The sequence below is a fragment of the Peromyscus leucopus genome, chromosome 7 (genome assembly GCF_004664715.2).
Source record: "Peromyscus leucopus breed LL Stock chromosome 7, UCI_PerLeu_2.1, whole genome shotgun sequence".
Lineage (NCBI taxonomy): Eukaryota > Metazoa > Chordata > Mammalia > Rodentia > Cricetidae > Peromyscus > Peromyscus leucopus.
The window spans coordinates 118,461,103-118,484,738 of NC_051069.1; the positions used below are offsets into that span (position 1 = coordinate 118,461,103).

The 23,636-nt window shown below is 41.4% G+C and overlaps 1 protein-coding gene across 11 annotated transcripts in view; it reads left to right on the forward strand.

Moving 5' to 3' along the window:
- Positions 1-23,636, forward strand: part of Grk4 (G protein-coupled receptor kinase 4) — a 113,204-nt gene that overhangs the window by 49,095 nt on the left and 40,473 nt on the right. For 7 of the 11 annotated variants that reach the window (XM_028870833.2, XM_037208179.1, XM_028870832.2 and 4 more), the window contains exons 6-7: positions 20,963-21,055; positions 22,792-22,855. In XM_028870833.2, coding sequence (XP_028726666.1) covers positions 20,963-21,055; positions 22,792-22,855 — 157 coding nt within the window. Of the gene's footprint in view, positions 1-18,259; positions 18,306-20,962; positions 21,056-22,791; positions 22,856-23,636 lie in introns of those variants that run through there. The other 4 variants (XM_037208184.1, XM_028870839.2, XM_028870840.2 and 1 more) reach the window with 3 other exon arrangements.

The window sequence follows — 23,636 nt, forward strand, 5'->3', positions numbered from 1 at the left end:
TCCTCGCGTGGTGGTAAAGAGGATTCAGAACTCAACACACGGATCGGTGATGTCTTTAAGTTCTCCAGGAACGGTGACGTCGGTAAACGCCCCACAGTTCCTAATTCTCTCTCTCAAATGAGCGGCAGCCGCCGGTTTGAGTTACTGGCGGGTTCCTGGCGTGTGCACTTAACCTGCAGTAAGGCGGAAATGAGGCCTCTGCAAGTGGCACATTAAGCTGCGTGATGGATTTAGCCTTTGCTAAAATGTACATAGGCTTGGAAGAGAGAGGAAAAGGAACATAGACAGTTATATAAAGAAATAGAAAGTTTAAAAAAATAAAGTCTTTAAAGAGAAAGTAAAAGTAATATAAAAAATAAGCCATGTAAAGATGGATATCACACAGAGAGTTTGGATTATATTGTTTTTGGGATTTTTAACTGCAGAAAGACATGTGATTGTAGAGACTGCTCAGTTAAATCAATGTGTATATTTTAAAGGTATTTCAATTTTGAAATTTATATCTAAGGATGTTTTGCTTTGGAAAGGAGACTCTGCTTTTGTCTCTACAGAAAGCCAGAGGCTATGGATTTGTTCCAGATTAAGATACATCAGGTTTGACCAGCCAAGACCACCTGAAAGGTCTCCGATGACACCATGGCCCAAATGATCCAACATCTAGAATCGTTTCAAGGCAACTGGCTCAGACAATACAGCCTCACGGACTACTCCATGATCCTAAAATTTTCTTTGCATCCCCATAAGATACAGCGCCCCCCTCCAGCAGGAAGTAGTTAAGAGAAGCTACGCCCAAATTCCCAAATATACCAAGCTGGCTTTGGAGATGTGTAAAAGTTAAAACCTTCCTTTTTTAAAAAAAAAAAAAAAGAAAGAAAAGGGGAAGTGCTGTGGGATGTTCTGTATGTCCTGTGGGAGCCCTTCTTGGGTTCCTTGTGGTGTTACCCAGCAGGTCCATATAGAGGATGATTAGGACCATGGGCCTGAGTGCAGGTGTTTGAGATGGTCTGCACTTGGCTGTGCTGGGGGATGGTCTGTATGTCAAGTTGTTCTGATTGATAAATAAATAAAACCTGATCGGCCGTGGCTAGGCAGGAAAGATAGGCGGGACTAGCAGAGAGGAGAAATAAAAGAAGGCTGAGGCAAAGAGACGCTGCTGCAGCCGCCGCAATGACCAGAGATGCTTCTGCAGCCGCCACAATGACCAGAGATGCTGCAGCAGCCGCCGCAATGACCAGAGATGCTGCAGCCGCCGCCATGACCAGCAGCCTGTGAAGACGCCGATAAGCCACCAGCCACGTGGCGAGGTATAGATTTGTAGAAATGGATTAATTTAAGATAAAGGAACAGTTAGCAAGAAGCCTGCCACGGCCATAAAAAAAAGAAAAGAAAAAAAAAGAAGAAAAAAAAAAAAAGATAAGAATACATACGGTATCAAGCTGATAATAGAAAAATAAATAAACTAATTAATTTTAAACAATAAAAAATAAAGAAAAATAAAAGAAAAATTTGAAATATTAAACAAACATTTTACTAAAGTAAAAAAAGGGAGAACTAGGGACTCATCATTCCTCTCCAGATTCTATTCTTTCCCTTGTTTTATGTATTTTAAATTTTTTATCGGCGGATTCTGCTGGAGTATCCGATGCAGATAAGCACTGGAGGGCTCCTGTTGCAAATCACCCTCTGGAGCGATGGAAGGATCTTTCTACTAGCACGTGGAGGAGACCTGATCTAGTGTTGGAGTGGCCCCAGGGTTCTGTTTATGTCTTTCCTCGGGACAATGAGGTTCCTCTTTGGATTCCTGAGCACTGAACATGCCCTGTGGCTGCTGCTGAAGCTCAACATGACAGAGACCTAATGGGTCTTCATGAAAAAAATCTACCCTTCTGATGCCAATGGAGATTGAGAGCCCAATATTGCCAGCTTTGGCAAGCATTAATGTAAGCCAAGGAACTGTAGCCATGAGATTGGATTCTCCAGAAGAGCTGCCAGCTAAAGTCATGCTGGGATCAAGAAAAATGGCCCTTGGCGGTTCATGTTACTGGAGTTGTATCCATGCCAGTGGATGTCCACACACTCCAGAAGAGAATTTGACATTGCTGCTGCCACTGTTGCTGTTATAGCAATGGCGGCCACCGCTGCTACTGTTTCTGGGATTACCATTTCATAATTGCTTACTACAGCTAGCACAGTGGAGACCCTGGCAACAAAAGTAGCTACTACAGTTAGTTAATCTTTCATTCTATTGGGCACGATAAATTTAATTCAGTAGTTATATACATCTCGATTGGCTTTGAAAATTATAATTTTATAAACTCATGTTCCAGTTGCTTTTGGGATACTATCTTACAAGGACTCCAATGTACAGTATGGCTCGTTAAGGAAGGGAATGACTCAGTTGCCTTTAGCCTACTGGCTATGGGTGGGATAGGACCTCTGTTGATCTTTTCTGTGTCGAACACACAGATTGCAAGCCCAGTTCCACTTTGAGATCTTTGGCAGCAGTTAACTCTGCAGCTCATACACGATTGAGCATGCATGGTGAGTATTCAGAGATGGGTAGTGCCTGGGGGGCACTCACCAACCTAAGACAGAGCACCTGTGTGGCCTGGGCAAGCGTCTCCATGACAGGTAAGGTGACCTGCTGATGTCCCACGCAACCCAAGTCAGAAGCTCATTTTTTAATAAAAGGGGACATGTAGAGCCCTGGCCCCCGTTTTGGGTAACTGTTGCCTTGCTTGCAGACCTTGACCTTGATATCCTCCCTATGCTAATTCCCTGCCAGGTTCCACCCTCCTGAATGCTTAAGGGAAGTTTCTTGTCTGTGTATCCTGAATAATGGGCGTTAACAGCTTAGATGTGAGATTGTAAAACATCAGTAGAGAACTTCTGCCCTCCGGGGTTCTCCCTTTGTGCTGTAAGCCTGTATTTAAGACCTCCTCCCCCCTTCAATAAATGACATTTGGCATTTAAAATTTATATATATATATATATATATATATATATATGTAGTTGAATGAATACTTCTAATGTAATCTATGAATACCACAAATGTGATTAATATCATGAGTGTAATTAATGAATATCATGAGTGTAATTTAAAAAATAAAAAAATGATAATCAATAAAGACTAAAGGAAAAAAAATGGTCTCTGGAATTGTTAGTTTTCATCAGACCAGATTTCTTGATACAGTAGCAGAACTTTCCCCAGGAACCTGTAGGTATCTGTAAGACAGCTGGTATAGATTTATATCATAGCAAAAGGGTTAAAAATTCATAAAAATTTAAGGACTCTTAACTCTTTGTAGTCAGTGCTCTATCAGTTTATCAAAACTATTTACCAATATTAAAAATTTGGACCTCTGGAGTTATATCTGAAACTAGTCTATCCTGTACAAAACCAATCTATCCTATACATGAAGTCTGTGAATGAGGCATACCTGTCTGTATTTTTAACAGGAAACTTATTAATGAGCTATTAAGGTGCTTGTAATCTTAGGATTGGGGCTGTTAAAATGGTGCCTTAGTCATCAAACATCATCAGATCTGAGAAGGATAAAATTGAGAAGACAGCTTTCCAGCTACCTAGGCAGCAATCCCAAGTCTCTCCATGGTCATTGAGGGGAACAGAAGCCGCAAAGGCAGCATTGTTCAGCTGATAAGCCCAGAAGATTTGACAGAATTTTTTTTTCTATGCAGTAGAAATTTGGGGAGATCATCCTACCTATCTTTGCAGAGAGGACAAGCGATCTCCTCTTATTCACAGTCTGAACAAGATCTCAGCTTTTCATTGTGTGGCTGGCCTTGCCATAAGCTTCCAGGTGGAAATTCTACTGTGGCCATCTATCTTCTTGGAGAAGATACAGGATACTGCTAGGAGCTGACATGTCTCTCTATCATAAGAATTATATTAAATTTTTTATATATTTTTATATATTTATATTAAATGCCATATTCTCAGATCTCTAAAGGTGTTTGAGGACTAGGGGAACAAAATCTGTTAGATGTATTTAAATTAACTTTGACAGCATATATATAAATTATCTGAATAATGCAGGTTTCCCAGTTGGTCACAGCTTAATGAAGTTAGCAAGAACAAGGTGGCTTACATTCTTAAGCCTGAACAGACCTTGAGTAAGGAGAGACATTTTTTTAAGCCGTTGACTGTGATATCTGATTCTATTCCTTTTTTTTTTTTTTTTTTTTTTGGTTTTTCGAGACAGTTTCTCCATGTAGTTTTGGTGCATGTCCTGGATCTTGCTCTGCAGACCAGGCTGGCTTGGAACTCACAGAGATCCACCTGGCTCTGCCTCCTGAGTGCTGGGATTAAAGGTGTGCACCACTACCACCTGGCTCTATTACCATTTTTAAGGCCCTGTAGTTGTACTTCTGATCTTTGAGTACAGCCAGATTATAATCCTGAATGATTTATATAGGAATAATTATTTCTTAGGGTCAGTAGCCAATGCCAAGATGTGTCAGTCATCCAGAAGGAAGCCCACTGAAACAGATACAGACTAGAGACAAGAGTTAAAATTTTATGAATTTATTTGGAACCTCTTGGCCCATGGTCTTGGTAATTAGGAAAGGGAGGCCAGGAGGGAGTGAAATACCATCCTCAGGAACAGACATGTGAGGAAACTCATTTGTCTAGAGCTCGTTTGACCTCTGTGAAGTGGATCCAATGGTTTCTTTTGATCCTGTGAAGTTTATATGAATTTTTAGTTTATAAAAGGACATAAAAGTTTTAGATAAATTAGTATTACCAATCAGTACTGAAATCTAAATTGTAAAAAAGCAGGTGATGAATAACCAAGGAAAATTTAAAATCCTGAGCTTGTGACCCAGATAGTATCAGAATTATATAAATGTTAAAATCTGAAAATTTAAAATCTTAATATAATGATATCGGAGCTGCTGAGATGGCTCAGAAGTTAAGAGCACTGACTGCTCTTCCAGAGGTCCTGAGTTCAATTCCCAGCAACCCCATGGTGGCTCACAACCATCTGTAATGAGATCTGGTGCCCTCTTCTGGCCTGCAGGCATACATGCAGACAGAACACTGTATATACAATAAATAAATCTTTAAAAAGAAAAAAAATACTTTAAAAAAAATAGAATGATATCGCCTTCATGTGGTAACGCTGATGCCCCGGAGGGGAGCCCATACCTCTCTGGGCCCTGTCCACACAAGTGGCCTTGGAGTCAGATGGCTAGAGTACCAGGTGCCCTACCCATACTTGAGCCACTGACAGGAAGTGGCTTTTTTGCTGCCCTTAATAAAGATGGCAGTGAGGTCATATGACCTTAGTAAAGATGTCTTGACCTTAGTAAAGATGGCATCTGCCTGACGTCGTGATGGCCCTTATCAAATATGGCAACTGATAAAAACTCATTTTTTTTTTTAAGACAAAGTGAGCAGATAAGGAACAGATAAACTGAAGCATTTAAAAGTCAGTCAGAAACAAGTTTATGTGGCCATCTCCTGAGCCCTGGTAGCATGGTAGTGGCAGAGGGAAGGTGGTTTGCTGGAGGAGGGAAGAGCTTGGCTCAGCGTGCCTTGCACTGAGCAGTGACGGGAGCAGTGGTGGTGGCAGGGCAAGGAAGAAGAGTGAGAAACGGAACAGACAGAGACAGGACAGTATGAGTCAGTAATGGTGAAGGGATTAGACTGTTGCAGAGGCAAGGGATGAGGGGCAGTTTTAAAGGGTGTACATGCTATGGAAACAGAGTAGCGGGCGGGAGAGAGGACCCCCCCCCCAGTACATGCAACATGGTGTGAGCTTGACCCAACAGTGTGAGCAACATTATCAACGGCGGCAGAAATACAGTCAAGTGACCAGATATTTATGTGACTAGTCCTCCACCCCTTTCAATTGGCAGCTGGTAGGGCGGGGCTCAGGCCTTCACACCAAGTCCTGTGGGTGGAACAGGCAGATGAGGTCCTGGCAACAGAGTTAAGTGACAGAGAGAAAAGATTTAAGAGATAAAATTACAGGCAAGGAGAGGAATTTTGCAAGGGACAGACAAAGAGAACAAACTTTGCCTGGTGGGCAATTTTACACATCACAGAAAGGAACCTGGTGACAGGTGATGATGTCATTACTTAGCAGAGACTGGAGGATCATGGGGAGTGTGTGATGAGGAAGGAGATGGGATAGGAGAGGGTAGGTGCATTTTCCACAGTGAGGTACAAGGTCCAGTGGACTGATTTCCAGCATCCTAGAGGATCAGCAAGGACTGATGAACGATGCAAGATAGCCAATGGACCGTTGTCACAAAGGCTGTGGGCCGTGGAATTGAGTGGGCACATACTGTTTCTATATGCCATCACATAGGGGTGGGGGCCGGAGGCCTTAAAGCCCGAAAGATACATGTAGATACTGACACTGGTACTTTGGGAGACTATGGTGGAGAGATGAACAAATTTCATTTGTGGGAAATGCCCAGAAGGGAAGGGAGAAATCTTATCAATATGGTGAAAAGTCCCAGCAGTCCTCTAGTCAGACAAGTGGTGGATGGTACAGGGTCCCAGAGTTCCTGAGACTGCTGGCAAGCAGGAGAGAGCAGTGGGAAGACCTGCCGATGTCACAGCACCAATGCCAATGTAATGATATTGCACGCAGGAGGCCCCGGTTGACCAGGCCAGGGGTTTCCAAGTGTGAGGGAAAACATGCTGGGTAGATAGAGCTGCAGACTGAGGCTCGTGGACAGTCACTCTTACCCTAGGTATTGCATCCACATGGAAATAAATTTATTATAATAGAGAGGTGAAGAGAAAGATAGGGAAAGAGGGAGGCAGAAAGAAAGAGAGAGGGATGGGGGGAGTGGTCAAGGGTGCACACCTTGTAATAATGAAGAGAGGTGTGCTGGCGGGGGGAGTGGTGGGAATGGGCAGTTTTCTTTTTTAAAAGACTTTATATCAGGAAGCTGGGCGGGTCTCCAAGGGGCTGATTTCCAAGGGGCAGGTCAGAATACTAATAAGAAGAGCAAACAATACTATAGTTTAAAATCTATTCTTTTAGTTCATTTACTATGGAATTTAAACATTAATTATATAATCAAGAGACGAGAACATTTTTATACAGTGACTGACTAATATCTCTGGAAATTCAAACAGCATTGACTTAGTACTTTATGCCCTGACCACAGTTTTTTGTTTTGTTTTATTTTTGTTGTTTTGGTTTGTTTTTCAAGACAGGGTTTCTCTGTGAAACAGTCCTGGCTATCCTGGAACTCACTCTATAGATCAGGCTGGCTTTGAACTCACAGAGATCTGCCTGCCTCTGCCTCCTGAGTGCTGGGATTAAAGGCAAGCACCACTACCACCTGACCTCTGCAATTGTTTTTTTATTAGAAGTTTGGCTTGTTTAAAATTTTTTATTTCTCCCATGAAGGGACCATTGATAATGAGTTATTCCCACACTAGGGAAAAAATAAAAAACATCTCCCATGAAGGGATTTTTAATATTGAGTTATTTTTGCTCTGAGGGAAAAAGCAAGAACATTTTAAACCCAAGTTAAGCAAACAAACAACAAGAAAATTTTAAGCTCTGGGCCTGCTGTGCTTGCTCAGGCTACAGCAGTAAGGCTGCTCTCTTTCTTTGTAATTCAGATGTGGCTCTGTGCTGACAGGCAGAGAGTTTCAGCTATCCTGAATTTTTTTATATCAGAAAGAGCCTTTTTTTCTTTCTCTATTTTTACTGGGAAGAGGCTTTTTTTCTTTCCTTTATTTTTCATTTACAGGGCCTTTTATTTTTTAGGGCTTGATTCAATATATTCCCCATTTTTACTGGGAAAATCCTTTTTCTTGATTAAGCATTTCTCCCTTTTCCATTGGAAAATTTCCTTTCATTTCTTTTCTGTTGGTTAAGCGGTGGTGGCGGTGCTCATGGCTGGCCAATGGATGTTGCGGTGGCAGAAGAATCATGAGCCATGGTTACCTTTCTAGAGCTTTATACAGAAGGAGAGGGCACTCCTGCTTTTTAAGGCTGGGACACCATTGCAGGCTGGTGATGTAATTAAGGACATAATCCTTACATCCCAGACTTATAAAAAAAAGCAGGTAGATGGGAATAGGGGCATCGTTTCTCTCAAAAGCTGCTTCCAGCTGACTATTGGACGTCGGTCGGCTCTTGGGGGTGTCTTCTGAGGTAGACAGGCGTTATGGGATACTGTCTGCCATCCGTTTGTTCTGGAGACGTATCCTTCTTGGCTGTGGCTGGGAACCTTTTGTCTGACAAGATGCTGGTGACATAGAAAAATGCTTAGAGAGAAAAGAATCATTATTATTTTATGTTGGTAGATCCAGCCTGTCCAGAAGGATTTTGAAACATGTTAAGCTTTATCAGAGACAGATTATTTTAAAGCACCTGTTTCCTTTACTAGTTTGGCATCCAGGAAACAGGTGATCAATTGTTAAAAGCAACTCACAGTAATAGATGTTTACATTAAAGTCTTTTTTGTAGCGCCCAGACGCTTTTGGGTCTGGGGGTGTAAATACCTTTTAGCTGTTACAGTTTCTTCCTTGATGATCTCTGGACTCCAGCTCTGTGGTGGTCCTGTACCATTAGCTGAACAGTGAGTTAGAACAGGGAACTGGGAAGAGAAAAGCTTGTGGTATATGAGAATTAATTTTTTTGGAATTAGAAACAAGGCAAAGATCAGGGCCCTGTGCGTATGCATGTGAGAAACACAGGCAGTAGATCCGGAGTAAGACAATGAGCTCTTATCTTAGCTGGAAGTCTTTTTCCATTAAGTAACTCTGAAAGTGCAATTAAATATGGTGAAGTGGGTAAGAGAAAGGAGAGGTGACATCCCAAAACTCCCAGGACCAAGTCAGTGGTTCTGGTGTCCAGAAGGACAGAAATGGATTGTTTCCCTGCTGCATTCTGGGTTCCCTGCCATGTCTGTAGCCAAGCCTAGGTCTGCTGGAGATCTTAGCTTGATGTACCCATGTGTCTTGGTGCCTGGGGACAGTCAGCTGACTGGTTGTCTTTATAGGCTGTTGATGGCCTAGCAGGGCATTCGTTAGCCTGTGGCCTTTTTTTCAATTAAAACAGGGACCCAACAGCTTTTGGGAGTCAGTGAGTGCCAGCACTTGGCAATTTTGTTTTCGGGCTTTTATCTTTCCCTGGCACATCTTAAATGCCACAGATGACTCTTTTACCTGTGGGGTCAGGAGCCTTGCTCTCCAGATGCTTAAGTTTTAGTTGGGGAGGTCTGGGGAACGAGACGGATTTTATTCCGTGTCCTGAATTTTTTTTCCCCTGATGATTGATGGCTTAAGGACAGCTTTTGGAAGGTCTGCCAGGAGGCAAACTATAAACCAATCCTTTTGGAAGACTTGTCTGAGGCTATAAGCTGATTTTTGGCTTAAGAGCCATCCTGACTACTGGAAACTTATTTGTATGAATCTTAGCCGCTACCAGACTGGTCTGTGTCTCTCAAGGCAGTTTGAGAATGAGTGGGTGGAGTAAAGGTGAGTTAGGGCGAGAGTCATAGAAGCCGCCCAAGCCTGCGCATTTGAGCCCGCCCACTGCCGGCGGAAGTCAGACAGAAAAGGTTACAGAAGGATGCAGAAATGGAGAGGGAGAAGGGTTTAGAGCTTTAGCAGAAAGCTTGGGGATAAAGTAACTCTTTTATTTGTTCATTCACTGGCAGAAGTTTCCACGACGCTGTTATGCGGCCATATGTACTGGTATCCACCCCTATCCACCAATGTAAGTGGTAAATGTATCTGCCCCTTTGTCCCATGTCTGTAGCCAAGAGAAAAATAAAAAATTAAAATAACAAACTGGGCTCAGACTCCAATCCTGGGTGTCCCCAAGGAGCGAAGAGAGATCTGTGAATCAGCTCAAGGTAGCCATCATCTTTGTGAAGGGATGGTAAGGGCTGCTATGGCTGCTCTGCAGTTGGTCCATGGTTGGACTTGAGACAGCACTGACCCCCTCATCAGGAGTGAAAACGTGACTGCTGTTGCCAGCACAGCCCGAGGACAACCCCTGGGGTGTCCATTGCAAAGAATATAGCTCAGACTACAGCTGAGAGAATGGCCAGACTCACTGACTGTGGTGAAGAATCATGGCCATAGCAGTAGTGGTAGCTGTGTGTGGGTCCAGTGGAGGAGAGGGACGAGCGCGTGCTGGATGTCTCTCCATCTCGCTGGATGGGGGAGGAGGCAGCAGCGGTCACAGCAGGTCCTAGGTGGTCTGTCCGAGTCACGGCACCAATGTTGGTTAAGCAGCGGTGCTTGTGGCTTGCCGCTGTCAGAGGCGGCCATACTGACAGATGTTGCAGTGGCAGAAGAATCAGAGCCATGGTTACCTTTCTAGAGCTTTATTTGGAGGGATGGAGAGAGAGAGAGAGAGAGAGAGAGAGAGAGAGAGAGAGAGAGAGAGAGAGAGAGAGAGAGAGAGAGAGACCGCGTGGAGAAGGGAGAATATGGAAGGAGAGGGGATACGGAAAGAGGGGGCACAGAGAGGGCACGCCTGCTTTTTAGGCTGGGACGCCTTTGTAGGCTGGTGACTTAATTAAGGACATAATCCTTATACTTTCCTTCCCTCTTTTCTGTTGGGAAGACTTACTTTTTTTTTTTTTTTTTTGGTTTTTCGAGACAGGGTTTCTCTGTGTAGCTTTGCACCTTTCCTGGAACTCACTTGGTAGCCCAGGCTGGCCTCGAACTCACAGAGATCCGCCTGGCTCTGCCTCCCGAGTGCTGGGATTAAAGGTGTGCGACACCACCGCCCGACAGACTTCCCTTTTTATTTCCTTTCTTTTCTCTGTTGAGATGGGCCTTTTTCATGATTTATTCCTTGTCTCAGGGGCCATTCTATTTCTATCCTTAATGCTTGTAAAAATTGCACAGTTACCACTTTTTCTTTTAAGAACTGTACATTTTGTTGCTCCTGAGATGGGGGAATTTTAATTTGCCAAGACTCTGCTAATTCCGGAGTCCTCTTACCCTGAGAGCAAACTTCCTCCAGTCCTTAATGTGTCTCTATCCACTGTTCTTCTTCAAGCCCAAGTTGGCATGCCAAATGTTATATATCAGGTGGGGGTTCACACAGGTCCATGGAAAGTAGGCACAGAGGCAGTCTAAGGGTGAAATTTTTAGCCTTTCCAGCTGCAGGGGGATTGGTTTCTTGTAGACTGACTCACTGTAGTTTAGCAAAGGGCCCTTTTATTATTATGTAATTTACATCGTTAGCAAGTCAATTCCATATTCTGAAACCTCTTATCTATGCCCCCACAAAGGGACAATACCAAATTCAAATTCTTAGTTAAAAGACATCCTGTTTTGCCCCCAACCAAGTTTTGCATAGGCTTTGAACCTCTAGGAAACACTCAGATTAGAAGGCTTCAAACAGAAGGTACCCGAGACAAAAGGTAGCAATCACAAAATGCAGATTAAAGCTAGGTCCTAACACTCCAGAATCAAACCAGCTGTAGAAATCTACAGGAACTCCCCCAACACTGGGGTAGATACTTAATCTGGTTATATATTTGCCTTTCTTGCACATATTGGTTCTGTGAAAACTACTGTCCATGGATTTGCAGAATGCCTTATCTACCATCATGGCGTTCCACACCATATTGTTTCTGACCAAGGAACTCACTTCTAGTGAAATGAGACAGTGGGCCCACAATCATGGAATCCACTGGTCATACCATGTTCCCTACCATCCTGAAGCAGCTGGCCTGATAGAAAGATGGAATGGCCTTTTGAAGACACAGTTACAGAGCCAATATGGAGGCAGTAGTCTGGAGGGCTGGGGCAGGGTTCTCCAGAAGGTGGTGTATGCTTTAAATCAGCATCTAATATATGATATAGTTTCTCCCATAGCCAGGATCCATGGGTCCAGGAATTAAGAGTTAGAAAAGGGAATAGTTCTACTCACTATCACCCCTACTGACTCACTAGGAAAAACTTTGCTTCCTATTTCTGTGACCTTAAGTTCTACTAGCCTAGAAGTTTTGGTTCCAGAGGGGGAAGCACGCCTGCCAGGAGACAGTACAAATATTCCAATGAACTAGAAGCTCAGACTTCCCCCTGGTCACTTTGGGCTTCTAATGACCTTTAACCAATAGGCTAAGAAAGGAATAACTGTGTTAGGAGGGGTAATGGGTCCAGATTAACACAAGGAATCTGGATTGCTTACCTTTGAATTGCTTCTCCACAATGGAGGTAAGAAAGGTTATGTCTGGAATGCAGGAGGTCCTTTGGGGCATCTCTTGGTACTACTCTGTTCTATGACTACACTCAGTGGGGAACTACAGAACCCAATCCTGGCAAGATAAAAGACACAGACCTGTCAGTAATGAAGGTGTGTATCACTCCAGAAAAAGAGCCAAAACCAGCTGGGGTGTTTGCTGAGGGTGGAGGAAATACAGAATGGTTAGTACAGGAGGGCTAAGGCCACGTGATGAGTTTCAAAACAAAGATTATAATTGACATGAGTGTTTCTGTCATATTTTGTTAAGAATGTGTTTGTGTAGCTATTTATGTGAGAATGGAGCCTAAAGATGAGGTGGACTAAAGTCTCATGCAATAGCCAACTTTATTCAGAATACCGGCAATTTATCCCCTGGGAGTTAAGGACAATTATGTTCAACATAAGGAACAACATGCTTTTCCATAGAGACATATAAACAAATAACAATAATCAGTTGTAATGAATAATCTAAAGTAAACTCATTTCTATCTGTTACACCTTGGAGGGGCACGACAATGCATTCCAAGAACAAATTTTTGTTTTTGAAGAAACAGGTCATAAAGCTTGTTTTCTTAGAAGCAGTCATAATTCCCTTCACACTACTCCATTCTTGGACCATGTTCCAACAGTTAATCATATTAAATTTTGAGATACTAAAAGAATATCCCTCAAAGGGACTTTGCCACCTATACTAAAATTTATAATGTGTTTGTAATTATACATGGGATAAATATATCATGTTAGGCATAATCATGACCTGGCTATTGTTTTCAATTGGAAATTATGACAAAAGGAGATATGATCGTGTGTCAAGTTGATGGGGTGGACTTGTAATGGCTATTCTTGGTTGTCAACTTGTCTTCGTCTGTAATTAACTAAAATGCAAGTGTTGGGTACACCTGTAAGGGATTTTTCTTAATTAAATCATTTGAAATGAGAAGATCCACACTAAATCCAGATCTTATGAAGTGGGAAGATACACCTTAAATCTGGGCCACCCATTCTAGTGGTAACCTATATAAAGGACATGGAAGAAGAAAGCTCCTGCTCTTTGCCTGCTTGCCCTCACTCTCTCTGGGAAATTTTTTCCCTTCATGTTAGAACCTGTTTCTTTGGAATTCTAATGTATGCTGAAGACCACATGAGACATCCAGCCTTGTGTGATGGTTATGATAAACGGCACTGGTGGCGGCACTAGTTATCAGCAGAAAAGTCACAGGCCACGGCCACAACTGCTAAGAGTTATAAAGAGCTTTATTAGAAAGAAAGAAGGGATAGGAGGGAGGAGAGCCAGGCCTGGACAGAAAGGAAGATGGTGGGAGCAAAGGGAGAACACAGAGAGAGAACACAGAGTGTGGGGGTCTGAGTCAGGCTTTTTAAGGTGGGGATTGTGTGACCACGAGGCGTGTACCACCCTGCTGATGATGTAAGACGTAAGACACAGGACCCCAAGCTGCGCATGTACAGAATCCTAACATTGTGGACTGAACAACTACTGTATTCTTGATTTTCTGTTGTTGAACTAGCTAAACCACAAGCCTGTGAGCCACTCTTGAACATCCCATATATTCATTCTACCAGTTCTGTTCCTCTAGAGAACCCCGACTATACAGGAGGACAATAATAAAGACAAATGAGTGAGCTTTAGAGATGCTTAGGAGACTGAGGCAATGGTAGAATCCACAGACTTTTGGGGTTTTGAGGTGTGTTTGAATAGTCAAACAAAGTTGAGAAATAAATAGTTGAATCACCCATGTTGCCTGAGAGGCAGAGAGACTGGATCTGAGGCTTAGGAGTGACTGATGTTGTAGGTCCTTTGGCAGAAAAGATTTAATGAAGAGAGATTGTAGACATCTCTACCTCTTCATCCCTGACATTCTTCAATTCAGTATGATAGCTCTCCCCTCCTTCTACCATTGGAGGACCTTTGTCACCTTGATTAGAACTGTGTTGGTAGAGGGAAGATACAGACATCAAACCACAGGCATTGGAGAGTACTGTACAATAAAGAAGCCATACCCTAGTGTTAGAGACTGGCCATAAGTTAGGGGTGGGAATGAGAAAAGGGTGGTCAGTTCAGAAGGGTGGGCTATTTTCAGTAGCTATGGAAATAAGAGTAAAAACTTGATTTTTGACCCCTGGTGGTATTGCCATGTGTCATGTAAGAGCTTTCAGTTACTAACAGATTACACACATGATGGTGAGCCCATAAGATTGTATTGCCTAGTGATATGGTAAGCATTAGTTTATGTAAGCACTATGTGATGTTCAGACAGCAACAAACTCCTATCAGCATGTAGCCCTAATCCATTTATTTATTTATTTATTTATTTATTTATTTATTTATTTATTTATTTATTTTTCTTGAGACAGTTTCTCTGTGTAGCCCTGGCTTTCTCTCTGTAGACCAGGATGGCCTTGAACTCACAGAGATCCATCTGCCTCTGCCTCCCAAGTGCTGGGATTAAAGGTGTATGACACTACCACCTAGCTCCTAACCATTAAATGACTGGTAATTACTTACATTTTTTTTTATAAATCTTTTATTTATTTTAAGATTTTTTTTTGCTGTGGGATGGTCTGTATGTCAAATGCTCTGATTGGTCAATAAATAAAACACTGATTTGCCAGTGGCCAGGCAGGAAGTATAGGTGGGACTAACAGAGAGGAGAATTGAGAGAACAGGAAGGTGGGAAGAGACACTGCCAGCCTCCACCATGACAAGCAGCATGTGAAGATGCTGGTTAGCCATGAGCCACGTGGCAAGGTATGATTCATAGAAATGGATTAATTTAAGCTATAAGAACAGTTAGCAAGAAGCCTGCCACGGCCATACCGTTTGTAAGCAATATAAGTCTCTGTGTTTACTTGGTTGGGTCTGAGCGGCTGTGGGACTGGTGGGTGACAGAGATTTGTCCTGACTGTGGGCCAGGTAGGAAAAACTATAGCTACATTTTTTTTTGTATGTATGTATACATACAGTGTTCTGCCTGCATGTATGCCTGCAGGCCAGAAGAGGACACCAGATCTCATTACAGATGGTTGTGAGCCACCATGTGGTTGCTGGGACTTGAACTCAGGACCTTTGTAAGAACAACCAGTGCTCTTAACCTCTGAGCCATCTCTCCAGCCCCATAATTAGTTAATTTTTTAAAAAAAAATATTTAATTATTGTTATTTGTGTGTGTAGTGTGTGCAAACATGTAGAGGTGAGAACTTACAGGAGTCAGTTCTCTCCTTATACTGTAGGGTCTGGGGATGAAACTCAGGTCACTAGGTTTGGTTACAAACACCTTCACCCACAGAGCCTTTTAAAGACCTTCTTATACATTTTTTAAAAAAAGCCCAAGCAAGTTTTCAAATCTCTTTAGCTTATTTTGGTCTGTCTTGATATTGTAAGTGGGAGAGCAGACCTCTAAAGAGAGTTAATTTCCTCATTTATTTATTCAACATAAAGTTAAGATTTCTCAGTCCAGATACTTAGGTTCTAATCAAAAAGTCAAGGTTCCCCATCTACTCTGGCTGCTTCTTGAGGTATAGCACTCTGCATGCTAAGGAGGTGAATGGTTTAGATGTTAATTCCCTTCATTGGGAAATTAAATTAGCACTCCTATGCCCACAGATAGATAAATGGTTTCTGCTTCTTCTTTTCTTTTCTTTTTTCTTCTTCTCTTTTCTTTCTTTTTTTCTCTTCTTTTTTTCTTTTTTTGAGACAGAGTTTTTCTGTGTAGTTTTGATGCCTTTTCTGGAACTCACTCTGTAGCCCAGGCTGGCCTCGAACTCTCTGAGATCCACCTGCCTCTGCCTCTAAAGTGCTGGGATTAAAGGTGTGCATGTGCCGCCGCCGCCGCCACCCGGCTTTGCCCCTTCTTTCCTAGCCAGGCATGATATTAGAGCAGATGTTCTCTGAAAGACAAAACAAAAAAAATTTTTTGAGACAGGTTCTCAATGTACATATAGCCCTGGCTGGCATGAAACTCACTATATAGACCAAGCTGGCCTTGAACTCATAGAGATCCATCTGGTTTTGTTTCCTGAGTGCTTGGATTGAAGGTGTGCACCACCATTCCAGGAAAGATTTTTAATTTTGCCATCATTTGCTTGTTCTCACTGAATATTCAAATTCCTGATGTTCTAGTGAATTGAACATCTTTTTAAAATATTTATTTATAAGCAAGAACAACAATAGACATACTAATATAACTGGAGTAAAGCCACAAGGCTTCAACACTACACCAAGAACTACAGGCAATTAAGGAATGCTGAGAGTGGGAGAAAGTTTTCCCCAGGGAAGAACATACCAATTGGTTATCCAATACCAAATGGTCAGCCTTAAAAATATTCAAGTAAGTAACAGTACATAGACTGAGCAGATTGTACTTATATATTTAGGAATATATATATATAGATGTGTAAATAAATGACATAAATATATTTATTATTTAGGAATATATATATATAATATGTAATATATAATATATCATAATATATTCCTAAATAATAAATATATATTTTTGAAAAAGAGCAAGGAAGGCCATATGATAAGGTTCGTTTGGTGGGAGCAGGAGGGAGAAATAATGTGATTATAATCTCAAAAAATAGAAGAAATAATAAGGAACAAGTCAGTAAGCAGCTCTCCTCCATGACCTCTGTACCAGCTCCTGGTTCCTGCCCTGTTTGAGTTCCTACCCTGACTGCCTTCAATGTTGACCAATGATGTAGACGACTTTGCTTGCAAGAGTTCACTGCCACAAATCAAGGTTCAAGGCCCCCAGGTTCTGCTACAACATCAACACTGGACCCTCACTGAGACTCCTCTCTGCCATCCTGCTGTTACTCCGAGTCATGGAGATCCTGCAGTTATGGTTCTGCCAGCTCTCCCACACTGTGACTGGTCTACAATAAGGCAGAATACCATGATGCTAGCAATATGAGGATGAGAGGACTGCTTACTATGCAATGGACAGGAAGCAGGAAAGGACCCAGAACCAGTTTTAACTTTCAAAGGCACACCCCTAAAGGACTTCCTTCTTCAAGCCCTGCCTTGGAAATAGCATTACTAGCTAGAGACCAAGTATTCAATATTTGAGCCTCTGGAGAACATGACCTGTTCAAACTGTAAAAACAGGCATGTATAATCAAATGCCAAAAATTATTGTAACAATCAATTGCACAGTATTCAGATTTACTGTATTGAAATACAAGATCCTTGTTATAAAAGATGTTGGTTGCTATAGTCAAAGTAATTGCAACTGAGGATTGAATGATTAAAAAAACATTGTTAATACTCAAAAAAAGAAATAATAAAAACATTTGTGTGGGGGGGCTATGTGCACATGCCTGCAGTGGTCTGCAGATGTTCTTTTTTCTTCCCTCTCCTTCTTTCAGTTTGTCTCTTTCACACTTCCTATAGCTGAGGACCAAACTCAGGGCCTTGCCCTTGCTAGGCAAGCACTCTACCACTGAATAAATCCACCACCCCCACTTGAATTTACTTTGCAAAAATATGTTTGTGTAGCTAGAGTTTTCCTGTCTTGCCCACAGTCAGGACAAATCTTTGTCACCCTCCAGTCCCACAGCCGCTCAGACCCAACCAAGTAAACACAAAGACTTATATTGCATACAAACTGTATGGCTGTGGCAGGCTTCTTGCTAACTGTTCTTATAGCTTAAATTAATCCATTTTCATAAATCTATACCTTGCCACGTGGCTGGTGGCTTACCAGCGTCTTCACATACTGCTGGTCATGGCGGCAGCTGGCAGTGTCTCTCCTCAGCCTTCTGCTTCCCAGAATTCTCCTCTCTCCTTGCCCCACCTACTTCCTGCCTGGCCACTGACCAATCAGTGTTTTATTTATTGACCAATCAGAGCAACAGATTTGACATACAGACCGTCCCACAGCATGTTTGTTCTGTTTGTTTTATTCTCTGGTATCGAAAATAGAGAAGGCATATAGTCTTGTCTCTTTCTTCACTACACACCTAGGACATTGTGGTTAAACATAAAACTTTTCCTTTTTCTTGATTTCAGAGACACCAGGAGAGACCTGTACTTTATACTTTATTGTCTTTTAAATTCCTCTACTGGGGGTGAGTCATGAACTCTTCCTGTCATACGTGCACTAAGAGGCATGAAGTGGTAATGACAACTGCAGATTAGTTACTTTGCAAATATTATTCCATTTGTCCCTCATGGACATGATTTACTACTCACTCGAGAAACTGAGGCCATAGAAATTGGATGATTTACCTCAGCCCCCCTGCTTGTGAATGGCTAAGGCAGGACTTGCCTAAGTAGGCATTCTGGTGATTTTGACTTCTGTACTGTCCTCCAGGTGACTTTCTGCTGTAGCTTACATATAGGAGTCATATTACTTGAGGACAGATCAGCTGACACCCTCACATGGACATATTCCTCAATGACACACATCAGCTTGGTTTGTACAATTTTTGCAAAGATATCAATCATGAGAGAAGGTAACATCTAAGGAAAGTTTCCTAGAGACAGGGACAAGCCTCTTTGAGTCATTGGAAAACACGGGCTGGCCTAAAGAACTTCCTGTGGAGTATTCACACTGAAACTATGAGGACACCATTCTCATTCTGAAAATCCCACCTTCATTCTGAAAATGCCTGAGGCTGAAAAGCTTTTATTTTGTGGGTTATATTTTTTTAGTAAATAAGAAACAGACATTCCACTACCTTTGAGAAAAATAATATTGTATGTCCTGTGGTTGGGAACCCGCCTATCTGCTCATGAAGGAAGTTTCAGAAAAGCACAGTATGTCTCAGTGCTAGATACCTATTTACTAGTGCACACCCCTGTGAATGTGAAGGCCACAGTACCCAGAGGGGATCCTCATTATCAAGAACATATGAATTACCTCTTTAAAAATAAAGTAAGACAGAAATCATGTGACTGGCTCAGATTCTAAAACTCAGAAGAAATCGTGGGAGAATTTCCAAAGCCTCTTCAATTCCTACTACCAATTTCATCAACAAACCACAGTATTTTTCCATTTGGACTCTGTGCTTGAGTACTTCCCCTTTTGCAATATCTGGGTAACTTCTGTAATGCTTCAATCCGTATCCCCACCTTCTTCAGAAGGCTTCAGATCATTTCCTCCCCCACCAAAGTGATCTGTATACATTGTGCCTTGTCCCAGTAGCTCTGTCGGCCCTGTTGTCTTAGAAGTAGTGTACCTGCCCTTGTTTCATTTTTGTGCTGTTAGGGATTGAATCCAGAATGTTAGATGTTATGTAAGCACTCTACCACTGAACCATATTCCAAGTCCTCCAAGTATGAATTTTAATACTCCTATAATAGAATTATAAATAAAATCCAAGAGACAGGGCTAATTTCATATAATTTCTCAAAGAAATATGTAGTGTAAGGAGATGGTCCAGTGTTTAAAGAACATTTGCTGTTAAAGCAAGAGGACCTGAGTTCAACTCTCCTCTACTCATATAAAAGCCCAATATGACTAATTGTGCCTATAAACCCAGCATCAGGGGTGGAGACCAAGGGTTTAGTGGTCAGTCAATGTACCGCATACACACATGCACATGCGTACACAATATAGACATAATGCACACAAAGAAATATGTAGCATAAAATAATTTATTAGGTGATTTTCACTTCAAAAAAAGATAGTGTAATATATATTATTTCCCACCATAGGACAATTACTGTACATTTAAGCACTTTTGTTTTATTGATAAAAGGTTGACTTTCTCCTGAAATACACACTTATGCACACACCTTGGATGCCTTTTTGTTGTTTTTTGTTTATTTGTTTTTGTTTGTTTGTTTGTTTGTTTGTTTTTTGAGACAGGGTTTCTCTGTGTAGCTTTGCGCCTTCCTTGGAACTCACTCTGTAGCCTAAGCTGGCCTTGAACTCACAGAGATCCACCTGCCTCTGCCTCCCAAGTGCTGGGATTAAAGGCATGTACCACCATTGCCCAGTTTGAATGCCTTTTAAATTATTATCTTCCTATTCCCACATTCTTGTATGTTTGTATGTAGTAGATATAGTTGTTTGTACGTGTGTGCATGTGTGGATGCCAGAGGTCACTATTGAGTGTTGTCTTTAGTTGTGTTCCATCTTATTATTTGAGACAGGGTCTCTCCCTGAATATGGACATGGCTGTTTTGACTAGACTACCTGGCCCGCAAACCCCTCAGGATCTTTTGGTTTTTACTCCCCTACACATACTACCAAGCACTGAGGTTGCAACATTTAGCTTTTAAGAGAGGTTCTCAGGTAGCCCTGGCTAACCTTCCCTGGCTAACTTTGATCTCACTATGTAGTCAAAGACATCTATGATTTCCTGATCCTCTCATCTCTACCTCCCAAGTGCTAGGAATTTCAGATATACACAACCAACCCTGCCTTTTAATGTGGTTTCTGGGGATCCAAACTTAGGTCCTCATGGCTACACAGCACTCTACTGACTGAGCCATTTTCCAAGCCCCATTACTGATGGACTCTCTTTCTTGAATTATTATTTGTCTTGTTCATACACATAAAAAAGAACGTCTGACTTTCAGAGAGTAAAGGACTCCCTTTCTTTTAAGTAATTTGTATGTTCACTGATAACACCAGAATCTATGGACATCTATAACAGCAAATTCTGTATACTAAATTGTGTATAAACCACCTTTGTTAGTGGATAATTCTTAACTATGACACAGATATCATATGCTTACATGATAAATGTATATAATTGCATAAAATCTTTTCTAGAATTGTCTATACCTATTTGAGTGAAACACCATTTGAAGAATACCAAGACAGTATATACTTCTGTCGATTTTTACAATGGAAATGGCTGGAAAGGTAGGTTTTAATTTAATACTAAATAAAAGTAGCTTTTTACATTGCTTACTATTTGATGCTCAGGTCAGTTTTCTACCTATCACAATACTACTGGGAATCTTGAGTTGTATGTATTATTTTACATTCTAGAAATCTTTAGTAGGTGGAATGCTATATAATTTCTTCTGATTCAGTGGACCCTGTTCTCTCTCTCACTCTTTTAAATGGCTTTGAAGTAATTCAATGTAGTAGTTGAAACTTTGCAGTGTAAGCCTCTGTTCAAATTCTTACTAGCTGTGAGGCATTAGGCAAGTGACTTAACCACTATGAGCTATAGATCCTTTTTTTCTGTACAGAGATACTTATGTCTATATCTTAGTTAGGGTGTCTACTACTGTGAAGAAACACCATGTGTAGACGAATTTCGAAACAGTCTTTTTAAATAAGAAACACAGAGCCAAACACAGGAGTAATAGCCGAAGAGATCTGAGAAATAATGAATAGCCACGACTAGCCTTAGCTTACCACCACGCTGTAGCTTCCACAGAGAGAGCTTCTTCCTGTTTAACCTGAGCTTTTGTTGCTTTCCTATTCTGCCTTCTCATTGGCTCTAAGCCTAGCCTCATCACTTCCTTGTCACTCCCTGTCTATACACACCTCCAGGTCTCTATGGTTGGCACTAGGATTAAAGGCTCGTGTCACCAGCTTGGCTGTGTCTTTTACCACACAGAAACTCTGCCTGCCATGTGATTGGATTAAGGACGTGTGCTACCAATGCCTGACTTCTGTTTATGGGTCTCTATGTGACCTCTGATTTCCAGGCAAACTTTATTTATTAACATATAAAATATCACCACAACCATGACCACAGCAACTCTTATAAAAGAAAAACATTTAATTGGGGCTGGCTTACAGTTCAGAGGTTTAATCCAATATCATCATGATGGGAAGCATGGCAGCACACATGAGCCTATGGGGGCCATTTTAATTCAAACCACCACAATATCCTATGCTGCTTTATTCTTACTAGGTGATGCATGTGCAATGTGTAGCCCAGTGTATGGTGCACAAAAGAAATACCACCAACATATTAGCTGCTATTAGTACTCTTGTGATTATTATTCCTAAAACAACTATTTTTAAAAACTAATAGTTGACAATACCCCTCCCCTTTTGAGATGAGGTTTCATTATGTTGTCTGGTTGGCTTGGAACTTTCTATGTAGACCAGGCTGGCCTTAAACAGAGATCTGCTTGCCTCTGCCTCCTGAGTACTGGGATTAAAGGTATGTGCCACCACATCCAGCATGCATGCATATATATACATGTGTGTGTTTCTTTCTTTCTTTTTTTGAGAAGTTACATTTTGAGGTACTTTACTTAAAGGAAAGTGTACTATGTTTATGTAGTTTTCCTCAGCAGCCTTTTGACAGGTTGTAAAGTATGCCAAAATTGATCCATGAGCTGTAAACACAAGTATTTCCTAGAATGGGCTGCTTGTATACTAATCTTAAATTAGAGAGGGTAATTGAACTGTTCTATGTTTTGCGTCAGTGACTTTAATAAATTTAAGTGTGGTTGTTTCTCTGAGTAAAAAGTTGAGAGCTGTGATTCCTGACCATAGACACCTTTGTCTTAGGCACTCTGTTTCAGACAACATGGGCCAACAGATAAGATTAACACCAACTCTAGGTTGGCTTTTCTATTTTAAAATAACAGTGCAATGTGAGATCTGAAACTTTTTTTTTAATTGGTTAGGCAGCCAGTAACAAAGAACACGTTCAGATATTACAGAGTTCTAGGAAAAGGCGGATTTGGAGAGGTGAGTAACCTGTGCCAGTTATGCTAGTAATTATGTTAGAAAGGTAGCCAGTCATCCACAAACATGAGCTCATGTAATGTATCAACTTTGCCCATACACTTATCTCCTTATTGTGCATTTTAAAGCTTTTTAAAAAAGATTTATTTATTTATTTATTTATTTATTTATTTATTTATTATGTATACAGCATTCTACCTATATATGTGCCTGCAGGCCAGAAGAGGGCACCAGATTTCATAGATGGTTGTGAGCCACCATGTGGTTGCTGGGAATAGAACTCAGGACCTCTGGAAGAGCAGCCAGTGCTCTTAACCTCTGAGCCATCTCTCTAGCCCCTTATTGTGCATTTTGAGAATAATTTGAGGCAACTTGAAATGAAGGTGGATCTTTGAGCAAAATGTACTTCTGCTTTAAGCTTTAAAACAGTAACAACAACATAATTTACTTATTTTGCCAACAGTAATTCTTTTGCTTATGCTCTAAGTGCTGTAAAGTCAATCTCCAGCTTCTTGGGGCAAACACAGTGGAAATCATTTGGGTTCATGGCTGGTTCCAAAGGTAGCACAGTGTGGTGAGAAGAGGGTGTACTTCAGAGCTGTACAAGCCCAAGGTCAAATCCTTTTTGCCATTTCCAGTTGTGTGATCTTGCGTCACCATCTTGACTTCATCTTTGGCAGGAGAGTGATGGTCCCTGCTTTAACTTCCTCAGGACATGAAGCCATTGTGCCTAACCTTGAACTTTTTAATTTAAAAAAAATTTCAGAATTATTCAAATTTTATA